Source organism: Dermacentor variabilis, chromosome 4, assembly GCF_050947875.1.
Source record: "Dermacentor variabilis isolate Ectoservices chromosome 4, ASM5094787v1, whole genome shotgun sequence".
In the NCBI taxonomy this organism is placed as follows: domain Eukaryota; kingdom Metazoa; phylum Arthropoda; class Arachnida; order Ixodida; family Ixodidae; genus Dermacentor; species Dermacentor variabilis.
In genome coordinates, this window is record NC_134571.1 from 210,456,733 (window position 1) to 210,473,063 (window position 16,331).

Below are 16,331 nucleotides of genomic sequence, written 5' to 3' on the forward strand. Positions count from 1 at the left end.
AGGGCTACTTTAACGAGCTTCCTGAGCATCACATGAAGTTAAGTTCTGCCGGCTTCCATTTGAATAATCCAGCCACATAAGTGAAGTGACAGCAGCAAAGGCGTGTATTAGCCTCAAAGCGCTGTCTTCTCCTAAGCCACTGTGTCTATTGGTAATTCTCCTTAGTGACCTAATGACTTCATCTGTTTTATTCGATATATGTTGTATTGTTCTATAGTTCGCATTGTTTCCTTCTATGTGATACCCAAGAACCTTGATTTTTTCAACTAGCCTGATTGCGGATCCTTCACGAGTGTATAAGCACACTCTTGGCTCATCTTCCGGAATGTAACCTCTTGGTTTACGACCTTTTCTGCGATGTTTAACACCAAGAGTTCTGATTTGGCTGCCGAGCATTTCAACCCCATGTCTTTCAGTGTGTTCTCTACAACATATAAACCTTCCTGTAACTAGTCTCTGTCTGTCCTACATTACCCTTGGCACTCCATATGGTTATGTCGTCGGCATATACTACATCTTTTTTTGAACACGCGCAACCAAATATTCAGGACCCTGTATGTCGAGTTCCGGCTTCGCGCTATTCTCTAGTCGCTCATAGCATTTCCGGGCGACGAGCGATGAATTCTAGATTTCCAGAACCGAGCGATCGAGCGACAAGACCGAGTGACCTGTTCAAGCGACGGCTCGTTTCGTCGCTCGTCGCGCACAAAATCGCTCTCGTGGGGCTTAGCCTTTACTGGCTCCACCCAGATAGTAACAAATAGAGGGTCAAATCAATCGTCGCTTAGTCATCTCACGCTGAGGAAGGAGCATTCGGTATGTTTTCTCGTTATTATCGAGATCAGCTCTTTGTTTTGACGTTGTTATAGGACTGCAGAGGCATCGCCGAGCAGTAAATGCTTTTTTTTTTTCCATGAGCAGATGGCGCCACAGCATTAGCGCTGGTGGTGCATTGGCGATGGGGAATGGTACGAAGGCCGAATTGCTCACGGCATCATTAATTCACTACTCCGCTCTGGCATAGTGTCGGTGGCGGCGAGCTGACGCCAGATAAACGCCGAGAATACGATGCGGCGCGTGTGAACATTTATCAGCGAACATTCAGTAACAGCGAGCATATATTTCGCTGCTGCTAAAACTGGCTAAGGTGGCTGCAATGAACTGCTGTGAAAGCGTATCGATGAAGCGAAGCCCTGCTGTGTCATTCATGGAAACGAATTGTACGGTTACAACACAGAAATGCATTTGTTGCGTCACTCCACCAACCGTTGAGCATGTATTCACAGGATGGCAAGCAGACGCTGAGCAGACGACGCGGCGCGGTTGAACACATCTTGAGGGGCATCCAACCTTCCTGTTGGCTAGGGAGCCCTGCAAATTCCGCAGTGCTGCTAGAAACTAGTGAGGCGGAGTATAGATATGAGTTTTAACCGTTGCGCATAAAAAGAAGCATCTGCTGTATGTTCGAATTTTTCTTAAAAATAAACAGTTGATAGTTTGCTCTTGGTGTCTTGCATGTTTATATATACTTCAGTCTGGCTCTTTCGTTTTCGCGCACAAATTCAAGTAAAGTTGGCAAGAGTTGTGGGTGAAGCGCTAACGGTTTCTGCTGAAATCATGGCATGAATAAGTTGTTCCATGTTTCCAGGGTCGAAACGTTGGAAGCTTCGAAGTTGCAAGATGTTGGGAGTTCCGCGAAGCAAGTCGTTCTGAAAGTGCCGGTTTGCCCATGCTAAAGCTGAATAGCCTTTCGTGACTGCTTACTCACCGACGATAATTAGGCAGATCAAATGTCCTTTCAGACAACTTTGCTATTTCATACTTTGCTTTTTGTTTGTGCGGTTCTACGAAATTGCGTACATAGAAGAATAGCGCTGCATCGGTGTGACCTTTTCTGCGCGCTATGGGCGTTACATATTACATAGCTACAGAGGCCGAGCACACTGTGTTCATTGGTGTGTTGATCTGCGTTTGCGCCACTAAAGGCTACTACGCAAGGGCCGTGATGATAAGCGAGTCTTCGCACCGGTGTTGTCGAACGCAAGGACGCCTGCCTCGTGCGAGATTGATGTGGCTTCTCTTTCGTTTCCCCGGAATGTCGCGTGAAAGCTGGAAGTGGCTGCGACGGGACAGCTGGCAGGTTCAATCTCCGCGCGCGCGCGATGAATAATCAGCAGCGTCCTTGTCCGCGACGACTTCGCACCTTCGCGGCCGAGAGCAGACGAAAAAGAGCGGCTGCACGGCGACAGTGGCGTCGCGCTGTGGTAGCTCTGGGCGTCGCCATGGCGACGGCCGACCGAAACGTGATCTGCGAAGGTGTGTGTGTCCCGTGCGCGTTTGTGTTCCGGGGCCTTCTTCGCGACGACCGGTGATGAAGGTTTTCGCGATGCTTGAGGGCCGAAATCAGGTAACGCTGAAGACGTCTCACGTGCATGTAGCCTTGTTTACCGCGCGCCGTCAGCGCCGGTAGAGGCTTGTCTCCGCCTGCGGTCCGCAGCCGACGGGTACCGTGCGCTCCCCGATAGCGGTAGTGAGTACTCGTCCACAGCTGGTGCGTGCGTGTTGTTTATGTATGTATGTGCGTGTTGAGAAAGTTGTGCTTGCCGCGGTGGTGCGGCGGCACTGCGTGCTAGTGCTTTGCGCAGACGGCCACGGCGGTGCCGTGTTTCGCTTTGTCGTCTGCTCGCGCCATGAAGTCGTCTGCCCTAAACAACCTTGCCGCGACCAGCTGTGCTCGCTCCGCAGAGAGGAGCGTTGCGTGCTTCGTTCTTCTCGCGGTTGTGCGACGGTACACTGTTTATGAACGCCACTGCAAACCGCGCTTGCATGGTAGTCGCGTCGTCGTGCACTCTCGTTTCCTCGGTTTCCTCTCCCCCGCACCTCGTTCACCGGAGCGTTTTCTTTTTGCCTCGTCGTGCGATGTCTGAGTGGCTCTTATAAATAACACGGAGCCCTAGTGCAGTGCCTATCGGGAGGCCGCTACGGTGGCTCGCTTGGAGCGCGCCTCTGCTAGCGAACGCCGCCCCTTCTTGACGCGTACCGTTCGTCGCTCGCGTCGATATGTGCGCACGATGGCAACCATCTTCACTTTTTTTTTTTTCACCCTGTGTACGTGCCCCGTTTTGACTTTTCGATACTTTTCCACTGCCTTCATTTTTTTTTTTTTCTCCACGCACCGACGACCGCGAGTCGGCGCTTGCAACCAATGCCGCTCGGCATGCGGCGTTTTCCGCTTGGGAAAACTCGAAAGAACGAACGCACCGGCACAGCAGCAACGTGCGTCTGCTGCAACAACGCCCTCTTTGCATAGCACGCGTTCACCCGTGGTGACTGACAAGTGCGAGGAAAGGACCTTCCTAACCAGTTTCCTGTTGTCTATTTCTTCTGCTGTGCGTTATCATTCCCCGTATCCAACCATGGGAGACGCGTCTGCGCGAGGCACGTGACACGATTGCCGCGGCATTATTCGTGTCTGCGCATGTGTCGCGCTAAACTCCGTGCGACAGGCCACGCGTGATGTATGCAGCGACGAAACTCGCGCGGTAGCTGCGGCGATGATTTGCACCGGCCCCTATCGAAGGCACGGGAACAGAGACGGCTGGCGCGGAATGTTTATTCGGGACAGCGATGAGCGAGCTGAAAGATGAGACGACGGGTTCCGGTACAACGCATCCACGATGAATGTCCAATGCTGTATAGCATTGAAGCAATATGCGCTGACACACCGTAATGCCGAATTCTTCATTTCTCTGTCGTGTTCAATTTTCTGTTGCCTACTTCACGTGTTGCAGCTTGTCCTGCTTGTCTGCCCAGTGGCTCATTCTGGAGCATTGGCCGAAGATGTTCACTTGTAGTGTCACTTGGCCATTTGCACATACCTCGTGAAAGAGGTTAGATACGGAGAGACATAGCAAAGAGTGCATCAAACGCCCAGACAGTGCCAACCGCATTAAAAGATGATGCGTTAAAGGTTTAATGACGCGATGTTTTTAAAGCATTTTAACGGAAGGGGTCTCAGGTCGGAATTTTGGCCCATGCTTACTACGATGGAATCCACGTGGAGTCGTCGGCATCGCGGTTTTGGCGCGAGTGGGAAGAGTTCGTCTTTCAATCGCCAGTTTTACTCCCTCACCTCTCCAACAGGTTGTCGGCGTCGTCGGCATCCTCATTATAACGACGACAATAATCCGAGTGTACCAGATCCTTCCGTGGGCTTGTAGAATTGCGGCAGTCGGCATAATCTCTCCACAAAGCTTAGTACATCTTAACACAACGGACGTGTTCACTCTCAAGTACGCGAATAATAATAATAATAATAATAATAATAATAATAATAATAATAATAATAATAATAATAATAATAATAATAATAATATTTATTGCCACAAAATAATCAAAATAACACAAGCAGGCCGGTCTAAGCCTCAGTTGGCTTGTAGGACCGTGCCTATGAATGTGATAGACAAAGCAAAAAATATACATAAATTGGCCCAATAATAATAATAATAATAATAATAATAATAATAATAATAATAATAATAATAATAATAATAATAACTGTAATTGCAATAACAATCTGAACGCACTTCTTGAGACAGTATCTTCACTGTTTCATCGTCTGGGGTTAGACAAAGCGTGAGTTCTATAGCAAAGTTTGTTCCAGGAAAGATAACTTCCAGGAACTCGGTAGTGGCAGACTGACAGTGTCCGGGAGGCAGCTTGATTTTACAGTGTTGTAGGTGCTATCTCAATGTCAGGGAGTATCAAGTCGACGTTCTGCTATCCCGCCCGATAAAATTGACCAGATCGGGAGCCGCGAAGCACGCTACGCTACACTACTGTTGAGTTCGTGGGACTGATGACTGCCGACCGCTGGCGGGAGGATACTTCGAGTCATGGGGAGCACGCATCGTTTTAGGATCACAGTTCGACCCGTATATATGTCGATTCGACGTCTTTTCTGGAGCTCGGTGGTGCACACTGCTCGTAGAAGGTCCGTTATAAACACGCAAGCGACTGTTTCTGGCCGCTTCGGGTTTTCCTTTTTTTTTTTTTGGTTTGATGCGAAACCATTACCAGCACTCTGCGGTCGGCAAATAGGTTCCCGACTCTCCGCATTTCGGGCTTCTTCAACAAAAGCCCTTCTCACGCTTCCTGGCAACTGCAGCTTATGTAACCGTAATGTTTACAGAGAAACGCTGGCGGTGAACGCTATGCACGTAGGCGAGCTTCAAGGTTCTTCGCCTGCGCGCGCCGCTGTCGCCGATGCGCGCAGGCAAGCGCCATCTGGATGGTGTTGCTGCAAGCAACCGAGTGGGGGCGCGCCGGTTCCTGGGCTCGGTGGGCAACACAGCAACAAAGAAGATCAAGCGGAAAGTCAGGGAGGCTGAAATAATCTCATGGGTGGTGGCAATGGAAAAGAAACCTGCCATGGGTAACTACTTAAGAGGAAAAAACGAAATCAGGAAAGAAACCATTTCTGATAGTTCAAAGGGAAGCTCATTACTTTTCGAAGCGAGATTGGGATGCCTTAGAACACGCACCTATAAAGCGAGACATAATAAGGAAGAAGAAGCATGTGCTTGCTGCGGTAAAGCTAGGGAAACGACGGAGCATGTTTTATTAGAATGTGAAGACGTCTACCCAGCGGCCGATTTGGGCACCACTGGCCTTCTGGAAGCGTCCAGAGGGAGCAGTGGTAACGCAAACATGTCCGCAGTAGGCATTAGTAAGAGACGATTGGAGGATTGGTGGAAGAAAAGTAGGGAAACGACAAAACCTAGGTCGGACATTAGGCAGTATAATAGCAAGAGCTTGGTGGCGCAACCCACCGCCCCGTTCCAAAAGGGACGCTCATAACATCCATCCATCCATCCATCCATCCATCCATCCATCCATCCATCCATCCATCCATCCGTTCGTCCGTCCGTCCGTCCGTCCGTCCGTACAGGGTTCTGAATATTTGGATGCGCTTGTTCAAAAAAAGATTTTGCGCTCACCGTTGCACTGTTCTTGCTCAAATTTTGCAGAACAATCGGATTTTGGCGTTGACTTCTTTAGTAAAACACTTGGCACGATTAGTCGGCTGTTTTATAAGGCAAAAATGAGAAACTGTTTTCGTCTATGGGGGCCGGCCCTGGCGCAGACTTCTGTCGCCACCAGTCGTCCCCTGCAGAAAGCAGCGTTTCAGGGAGGGCTGCCGCGTGTTGCCCACTCCTGGAACAGGCGACTGCCCTCCCTGAAACGCTGCTTTCTGCAGATGTCGACAGGTGGCGACAGAAGTTTATGCTTGCTAAATGCTTGCGCCACCGCAGCAGCAGCTCACATCCCCATAAGCTAGGCGAATTTCCACTTTTTGCTTAGAAACCAGGCAATTAACTGTGCCAAGTGTTATACTAAACGAAGTAGCCAAATATTCAAGACCCTGTACACATGTGCTGTGTGCATGTGTACACATGTAACATGTGCTTGTACCGCATGAATCGTAGAAACGCTGTAAAAATGGGTTTGTGTTTGAGTTACCGCGTAACAAAATTGTGTTTTCTCGTATAGTCAAATTACAGTCCGACGCTATCATGTCTGTAGGTTGTGTCTAAGTCGTACTGTACGGTTTTCCTGACGCATTTGACGTTGAGATATCCAATTAGTTCAGCAGTGCCTCTGCGCCACGCGTAGGGCCTGCGCAGTTCGGAGTGACGTTTCGCTCACAAGACGGGGCGGCGCCGGACGCCGACACCGGTCTTTGTTGCGACACCGCTGTCGCGTTAAGATGTGCCTGCCAACGCGAAGAATCGGTTTGAGACGATTTGCTTACGCGAGTTGAAGCGTGAGCAGCTCTGCGCCGTTTGTCTCGGAGGCGAGTGCTTAAAATGTTCAGAAGAAGCTCGCTACGCCATCGTCGTTACACACGCGCGCCGCACACAGTTTCCCGCTAGCGCCTTGCACGGAAACGTTGTCTCCCAAAACATTGCGCAACCCCAAACGAGGCTCGCAAAATGCTTCCCGTGACACTGCGCGGGGTGCGCCTATGTGTAGGGGATAAAAAGGAGGGCTTCGGGTGCCAAGACGTTGCACGGGTTTTCAACCGTCGCTGTGCTGCGACTACAGGTATTCCTGCCGGATGTGCTTGACTAGTCCATTCGATACTTACTATTCGTATTCGAAAACGTTTATAGTCGCCCACCTCTACTAATTACGTTACGACACAGCGATTTACGAATTGTAGCCGGTGAGATATCGCAAGGCGTACCAAATTGGAAACAATATTCAGCATGAAGTCCGCTTCGAAATATTCGTTCCCAAAGTGGGTGTCTAAATACGTGGGCGTTTCACTTACTTTTGTGCTTCAGTGCATAAAAAGCGGTTTGTAAAAAAAAAAAAAATAAGGGGTACAACAGTGCGTTTGTCCCGCAATTTCACGGTGCATATCTCGAAACCCGTGCGATCTTCGCAAGTAGTTCCAAGTGGATATGCCTTACAATCTCACCCGCCACAATTCGTAAATTACGGTGTGTGCCATCAAGTAGTTCATTCAAGAGGTAATTGGTGAATTTCGATTTCTCGTGCGAGCAAGCTCCGTGTTTAGACTGACCCAGCTCAGGAATACGATTGCGCTATATCTGCCGCAGGCGATATCCTTAAAATTCGGTGTGACATAAAAAGAGCCCGTTTGGTGGAGCCAACGCAGGGTGAGGGGAAATCATTTGTTGTTTTAATTGAAATGTAGCAATGATAATGTGTACGGGAAATGAAAGTGGACAAAGGGAAAATACTTGCCGACATTCCTTGCGCGTCATATGGGAGGGACCACCACCCGCAGGAGAAATCCCGCCTGCAACCTTTTTCTGCATCGAAGTTGCGCGTTGGTGTCGAAAGCATGTCATCATCATCATCATCAGCCTGGTTACGCCCACTGCAGGGCAAAGGCCTCTCCCATACTTCTCCAACAACCCCGGTCATGTACTAATTGTGGCCATGCCGTCCCTGCAAACTTCTTAATCTCATCCGCCCACCTAACTTTCTGCCGCCCCCTGCTACGCTTCCCTTCCCTTGGGATCCAGTCCGTAACCCTTAATGACCATCGGTTATCTTCCCTCCTCATTACATGTCCTGCCCATGCCCATTTCTTTTTCTTGATTTCAACTAAGATGTCATTAACTCGCGTTAGTTCCCTCACCCAATCTGCTCTTTTCTTATCCCTTAACGTTACACCTATCATTCTTCTTTCCATAGCTCTTTGTGTCGTCCTCAATTTGAGTAGAACCCTTTTCGTAAGCCTCCAGGTTTCTGCCCCGTAGGTGAGTACTGGTAAGACACAGCTATTATATACTTTTCTCTTGAGGGATAACGGCAACCTGCTGTTCATGATTTGGGAATGCCTGCCAAACGCACTCCAGCCCATTCTTATTCTTCTGATTATTTCCGTCTCATGATCCGGATCCGCCGTCACTACCTGCCCTAAGTAGATGTATTCCCTTACGACTTCAAGTGCCTCGCTGCCTATTGTAAATTGCTGTTCTGTCCCGAGACTGTTAAGCATTACTTTAGTTTTCTGCATATTAATTTTTAGACCCACTCTTCTGCTTTGCCTCTCCAGGTCAGTGAGCATGCATTGCAATTGGTTCCCTGAGTTACTAAGCAAGGCAATATCATCAGCGAATCGCAAGTTACTAAGGTATTCTCCATTAACTTTTATCCCCAATTCTTCCCAATCCAGGTCTCTGAATACCTCCTGTAAACACGCTGTGAATAGCATTGGAGATATCGCATCTCCCTGCCTGACGCCTTTCTTTATTGAGATTTTGTTGCTTGCTTTATGGAGGACTACGGTGGCTGCGGAGCCGCTATAGATATCTTCCAGTATTTTTACATATGGCTCATCTACACCCTGATTCCGTAATGCCTCCATGACTGCTGAGGTTTCGACTGAATCAAACGCTTTCTCGTAATCAATGAAAGCTATGTATAAGGGTTGGTTATATTCTGCACATTTCTCTATCACTTGATTGATAGTGTGAATATGGTCTATTGTTGAGTAGCCTTTACGGAATCCTGCCTGGTCCTTTGGTTGACAGAAGTCTAAGGTGTTCCTGATTCTATTTGCAATTACCTTAGTAAATACTTTGTAGGCAACGGACAGTAAGCTGATCGGTCTATAATTTTTCAAGTCTTTGGTGTCCCCTTTCTTATGGACGCATGTATTTAATACTTTTTCACATGTACTCGCATATATATATATATATATATATATATATATATATATATATATATATATATATATATATATATATATATATATATATTGTCATGGTACCACGAGAGGGACAAAGACGGCGATCACTAACTAGAGGATAGAGACTACGTAGCGGGGCTAACCTTACGTTCGGCTGTACTGGTTGTGCCGGCCATATCTTCTGCAGAGTAAACAAGGTCCCATCTAACCTTGTATCTGTGGCCGTTTAATTTTTGGTGGAGGTGCGGGGTATTGCACAAGACGGAACTCTGCAGCGGACTTGTCCTCGGCCGTCCTACCATGCTGACAGACAACCAGGCCGCTGGCTTAAGCACGGCGTCAGCTTCCGCGACACCGCAATCGTCAGTCGTCTTGACCCATCCGCGCGACCCTGGCACCTTCTCTGGTAACGGCACCGAAAGAATCGACATCGAAGAATGGCTTGGCATATACGAACGCGTCGTTGCACACAACCGATCCAGCACGCACCTGGTATGACACACACGACAAGCTGGGACGCATGCAAGCAAAAACTTCGCTCGGCAAGCTGTCTGGTCGCAAGTGCGCCGTTGCGAAAGACCTATCCTGTCGGGCTCGGACAGCTACCGAGTAGTACGTTATACATCCTTGATGTCCTAGCTGTTTGCCGCCGCGTCGATGCCAGTATGCCTGCGGCTGACAAAGTGAGGCACATTTTGACTGCTCGACGGCAGACGAAATTATCCGTGAGTGCAGACTTTTCGAAGACGCAAAGAGCCGTCGCATTGCTGGACATCGCATTGCGCGGCTTCCCAACACCGCCGCTGCGTCGTCGTGCGAAGACGCTCATTCGGCTCTTCAATCGTCCACTACAGATAGCGTTGTCCGAATTGTGCGGCGCGAAATCGAGGCTGCGTCGCCATCTACTTCCGCGCGCCCTTCTGAGGATACGCAAGCGACAATTTCCCTCATCCGTGAAGTTGTCCGCGAATAACTGGCCAACGGAGGCATTCAGCGCGTGTGCTCCTTAACACGCCCTCAGGTTAGCCTGCCCCTCTTCATCGATGTCCGCCGACGTTTCGACGCTATCGAGATCCGGCCCAATGGCGAACCGTCGTCTTCCCGCTGCATGTTCAACTACCGCCGCAATGATAACCAGCGCCAGCGATTTCGTGCTCCAAATGACCCGACATGCCATGGCCGCGGCCCTTCTGCGTCCGTCCAACGCTCGAGCCGTTCGCCGTCGCCGCACGATTGTCGGTCCCGCTCGTTGTGTAGTACGCGCTCTCTCGTCTTGGCGTCGTACCGTGTACGTCCACCGGGCAGAGGCGACTTCTCTACAAGTCTTTTGGATGCACCGTAGTCCCGTACGGCTGTGTCCGAAGAGGAGAGCGATGTATAACCAGTATAACTAGGCCTCTCGAATAATCTGCGCATGCTTGTCGCGGCGATTTCGCGCTGATTATCGATAGATGGACGGATGGCGGCTACACCCTTTGTAACGGGCGGCGGCTGGCCCAACCTAGCCTTTTGCTCCCCCTCCTATTTTTTTTCTTTTTATCCCCTCCTCCTTAAACTATTTTTCACTCCCCTCCTACCTCAAAATAAATAGTACATATCGACTTCTCCCGAGCCCAATGTTGCCCGGACGTCACGAAACTGCCGTCTGCCCAGCCGCCGCATGCTGCCGCGCGCTGGCGAAAGGCAAGCGTGTATGGCCTGCTGGCACCGTCGTGGTTTCTCCAGTTCGAGAGGTCCATACGATCACGAAGTCGCAGTGTTGAATGGAAAATAAAAAGCGTAGTCGGTAGGCGTCGCTGCGGGCACGGTCCTAATCGTAGGCTCCTATATAAAAAATATAGGAGGCTATGTCCTAATCCTCGGTGATTGGCCCCGAACTACAGCCGCCACGGCCCACGGACAACGCGTCGGCTGCGCGGTGAACCGTCGGTTTGTGTGGATTTGTCGCGGCTTCTTGCAGGTGTCTCCTCTGCGTGTGCATGATGGCCCGTGCTGGGAAAGGAATTTGTGTCCGAACGTAAGCGTAAGGAGCACAGAGCAAGCGAACTGGTGCCACGGTGCCGTGTTCGCATGCCGCGCAAGAAAGCCGTCCGATGCTTCATCTGTGAACGCATCCAACGCGTTTCCAGCCGATGCCGGGTATACAGCCGGAGCATGCTCGTTCAGACGTGTCGTCCGACGGATGTGGGCTTCACGTGCCTGCGTCTCGAGCTCTGCCCGTTGGCCACCCCCTTCGGCAGCGCGCGCGAATCGAACGCACCGCTGCTGCCCGTTGTGCTTTTGCGTTAAATCGACGCGCACCTTGTTGCGCGGTAGTTCGTCCGTAGTGCAGCCTAGCTATGCAGTGAAGACACTCTTAAAACATGACGCCTAGCTGCTGCGCAGGCACGTCGAGGCCGGAACCAGCGGGAGTGGCCGCCGCTGTGTGCGGCGTGGCATGTGGCGGATGCGTTCCCTTTTCCGAGCTTGCCGGAGGAAGGTGGCCGGATGCGCCCGACTCCCCGGCGCCGCTTCCAGCCGGAGCGCAGTCGCTGGCAAGGCGGGGGAAACGTGCTGCACCGGTGGTGCGCGCGCTAGCGCCACGGGAGGTTGGGCATCGCCTCGGAAGCAGGCCGCGAGGTGTACGACGCCGGTTCGATTACTGTCCGCATGGCGGGGGCAGCGGAGTGCAAGAACGCCCGTGCACTTAAGAGTGAGGTGCGAGCTGAATTTTGCCCGAACACTCCGAGTGAGCACTCAAAGGAGCCCCGTGACGCCGTTTACCGGCTGCCATATTTGCTCTAGATCGATTCTCAGCATGTCGTAGAGCACAGAGCGAAAAGACTTCTGAAAACTGACCTACACAAACCCAAGTTATCGGTCAGAGAAAATTCAAAATGAAAAAAAAAAAAGTTACCGACCTCGAATTCTTGTGGCTTTAAGGTGCACATTTCACTCTCCCACGACATCAAGTGGTTCCACCCAATAGCAGCTGAGCTTTAGCGGAAGTTGACACGCAGCAGTTGCCGGGCCTGTTGATGGCGTTTCACGATCGGGTGGTCTGTGGTCCAATGTCTGAGGCCGTGGCATGTCACTTTTGTAGGTTGCCAAGGTGCTCGGCATGTGATGCATCACTTGTACAGTTGCAACATCTCGCCCATGGTTTTCAAAAACGTAGCGTCACTCTTTCTCATCGCTTCCTATTTATGAAGTACAAATAATCGCATCAAGCCAATACCATCAGTGCTTGTCAACAAGCTTTCCCTAGCGTGTTGCAGGGCCGCTTCAACTGTACTTGTATGCTAGGTCGGGCCAGTTTCACGCCATTTGTAATGCCAGAAGAAACTTATAAGCTTGCTATGAGAATATGAAAGTGCATCTACTGTGAGAGAATACCATAATTTCCAAGTGCACTGTTTGCTTCGCATTTTGGGGCAAAAAATGTGGACAGTCTTGAGTATTAATGCAGTCTCTCCAACATACTGTATCACAGGAATGACAGCTGAAGTTCGTGCTCCTGAATGGATGCAGTTGCACTAGCATGCTATTCAGCCTCGTTGAAAAATTTATGTGCAAAGCATAGTTTTCTAAGTGAGAGGCAACAGCATCATGCAGGCCCGGGCCTCCCCCAAACTTAAGTAGCATACGCCCCCCCTGGACTCTCCCCCTACCACTCCTCGCACACCCTAAAGTGCTGCCAAATTAATCTTGAGACTTGCCAGCTATTCAGCGGTAAACATTTTGCTGCCTTTTTCACTCCTTTTGGACGGCAGTAGTTGTCGGCATCTCCTGGGCTGCGAAGGCCAGTTTTCTCATCGATTCGGTGCCCGCGCGATTAGCTCGAGATGCGTTTAGTTGTCACCATCTACTGAAACGGTGATGCGCATTGCTGTTGCTTTGTTAGTTCAACCTTCTGTTTCAGACTGATCCAGGGACCAGGAAAAGGATTCAGTTTGTAGTCAGCTTGTCTGTTTGCTCGTGGAACTATTTGTGGCCAGAGAAAACACTGGTTGCATTTAATTTTTCCTTTTGCTTCATTATTTCCTTGACATTATTTATCGCCGCGACACTGGCAGATCCTCGGAACCATATACCCGTGATGTAAGTTAGATAAGGTGGAAAATAAAATCATATGAAACAGCATCCATCATCAAACCCTGCAATCAGTGGCGTAGGAACGGGGGGTGGTGGGGGGGGGTGCGGGGGGCCGGGGGCTCCGAGTGCAAGGGGCCAGTGGGGGGGTGTCATATACATCTGAAGACACCCTGATTTGTAAAAATTGTTGATATCCTTGCCTTCCTCGACTACACCCGGAGGGGGGGGGGGGGGGGGGGGTGACAGAAGACCTCTGGGCCCCGGGTGCCAGACGACCTAGATACGCCACTGCCTGCAATAACCATTAAACCCATGAGCAATAAGAGTGCCACTCGTTAACTCGTTTGGTTTTTCCCTAATTGTGCAGCACTTTTCGTGCAAAATTGGTAGCTGGAAACAAGAGTTGCAAGAAGTTGAGAAAAGTTCTGAGGCAACAGCCAAACGGGAAGGAAAAGAAAAAAATTAACGAATTTAACCGTTGTTTGTGAAAGTATTTATGAATCAACATCTTTGTACTTAAAAAAGAAGTAGAGAAAACACTGCCAGAAGTACAGAATGATTCCATGTGTTTTGAATGGTTCTTCTACAGTTATCAGTCGAGCCACCTGATGTAGCTACTTCTCTGCTGTGCTTACGTGAATGTTTTTCTAACCACAGCATTCTGCGCTCTGTGTGGTTGTATGGTACTGGCGATCACGCATCGTTACGCAACTTCCTAAATAATAATACATGTTGGTTTAGGTGCTTGGTAGAGCAGTAAACGAGGGATCCAGTAGAACTGTGGTTCTTCTGCAAATATATATTTCTCTATAATTCTTCCAGAGCTAATTAAAAGAAACGCTGCTAGAAATCTTTATTTTACACTTTCGCTTGTTTACTTGTTCTTGGCTGTGTTCTTCCTGTGCTTCTTTCCTGCGCGAGTACATTTGATGTGGTTCCTTGTTTGTCAAGGAAAGGAGAGAGGTATCTCACAGGTGTACCTGTGAGATACACCTTATTGCATTTCTCTTTTGCGGGTATATGCATCTTTATGGCGAACAGTGGGCGTTATTCACATTTGTACTAGTCAAGGTACCTCCCCCCCTCATTTGCATAGAAAAGTTACTTTGGGTTGCTCCCCCCCCCCCCCTAAAAATACTGGGTACTCGCCTGGCATCATAAATAACAGCTAGAAGAGGTTAAATATATGTATTTAACCTCTTCTAGCTGGTTGACATGATTTTGTGACATACCATATAGTCCTCAAACAGAAATGAGATGTTTAAGGAAACTGGCCTTTGGCATTGTGTGTTGTTGTCCAACAAAAATATGTTGACTTGTGACTGCATTGCCTCTTACTTAGAAAACAGTGCTTCCAATGAGGCTGAACAGACGAAGAAACTTGTGCAGTCAACAGTAAGCAGTTAACATAACCCTGGCATGCCCCACTACAGAAGTATTCATAGCTCATAGTGAAGATTTGCCGTATAAAATTCCATGAATTAAAAATAATTAAACAAATTAATACTCTCCACTCCACACAGCCACGTTCCACATTCCCAACAAATTTGCGTTTCAGATTGATACCACTAGGTGCTGCAGCATGCGGATTCTGCAAGCCTTTTTTAGTGCCAATACAGAAAAAAAAACAAAACATGGTTCATCTTGTTCTTGCTTTAGTCTTTTTACTCCCATAAGTTTTGTGCTTTCTTGTTGTTAGCTCAAGGTTCTCTTTCCTGTTCCCTTAAACAAGAGCTCATGTACGTGCTGATTCTGTTTTTATACGATTCCTTTGTTGGCCTCTTGCTGGCCATTTTGGAAGTCCTTCGCTGTCCTTCCTGTCCTGCGGGTGCATCACTGTCTCACTTTGTGCTGCTTTGATTGACAAGTGGCTTGTTGTTTGGAAAGTTGCCTTCTCTTGTGTCCCACATGGTTGACAACAAGCGTTGCCCTGTCATGGTTTTAGCAGCAGTGCTCCAAAATGCAGTCGCCCACAATTATCTTTGTCGAAAAAAAAAATTAAGATATAAATAATGCGAACAAGAAAGAAAGAAAGAACAAACAAGGACACAAAACAAATGCAGGTGACTTTGCTGTTTTGGGGAATACAGGGGGAAGGCGGGAGATGGAAATGCAAGATGATGAGCAAAACGAAAACAAGGTGAAAGCAGGAGCCAACGTTTCGACAAGTGAACTTCTTCAAGGCGACATATGCTTTCCTCACCACAGTATATATAGGTGGGGTTCCTCTGAAGGGGAGAGGGTGTAAGATGAGTAGGTGCAGCAATGAGTGAAGGTGTGTTAGCGGCGAGGGTGTCAGATTGAGAATAAAGGAGTGCTGTGTACAAGGCCAGGGACACGGCCGTCTGTCAATCATGTGGCCACGGCTGTGTGTCAGTCAGCGTGTCTGGTGGTCGTGGGCTATCGTGCCTCTGAAAGAAATAATAGGAGTGGCAAAACAGGTGCTCTTAAAAAGAAAATGAAATGAAATAAGTAAATAAAAGAAAAAAGAAAGAAAAAGAACGTTAAGCAACTAAACTAAGTGATGTTGCCTATAGCTTGAAATTTAGCATAGCGAATAGATTCTAAAGCTCCCTTTGAAACGTCTATGCCTATTGGTTTCAATGTCTTGAACTTATGGATAAGGTATGATTCTCTGTATTTTCTTTCTTGTTAAGAACGGAAATTTGACTCTAAGATGTAGAGTTTAAGTTCGTCAAAGTTATGACCTGGTTGGTTGAAATGCTCGGTGACGGCTTTGTCAAGTTTTTTAGCTGTGTCCGCATGATGTCAGTTTAATCTGACGTTCATTGATTGTCCCGTTTCACCAATATATTGTTTCTTACAGAAGGAACATTCAAGCATACAAATCACATCAAAACTTGTACAAGTAAAGCTAGATTTGCCTTCGTGTGTATGTTAATTTGCAGTGCTTTTAATTTTAATGTCACTTTGAAAGTGCCTGCAGGTTTTGCACCAAGGGTGACACCATGCTTTTATTACGGGGGAATAATGTTGGCTGACTTTTGTGTGCACTAACATGCCT

General features: G+C 48.7%; 1 protein-coding gene across 2 annotated transcripts in view; it reads left to right on the forward strand.

Moving 5' to 3' along the window:
- The window catches only part of trc (Serine/threonine-protein kinase tricornered), a 126,947-nt gene that overhangs the window by 53,760 nt on the left and 56,856 nt on the right, over nucleotides 1–16,331 (forward strand). The window contains exon 1 of one of the 2 annotated variants that reach the window (XM_075690876.1): nucleotides 2,266–2,407. The exons of the other annotated variant lie outside the window; for it this stretch is intronic. Coding sequence (XP_075546991.1) covers nucleotides 2,372–2,407 — 36 coding nt within the window. The 5' untranslated portion in view covers nucleotides 2,266–2,371. Of the gene's footprint in view, nucleotides 1–2,265; nucleotides 2,408–16,331 lie in introns of those variants that run through there. 2 annotated transcript variants of the gene reach the window in all.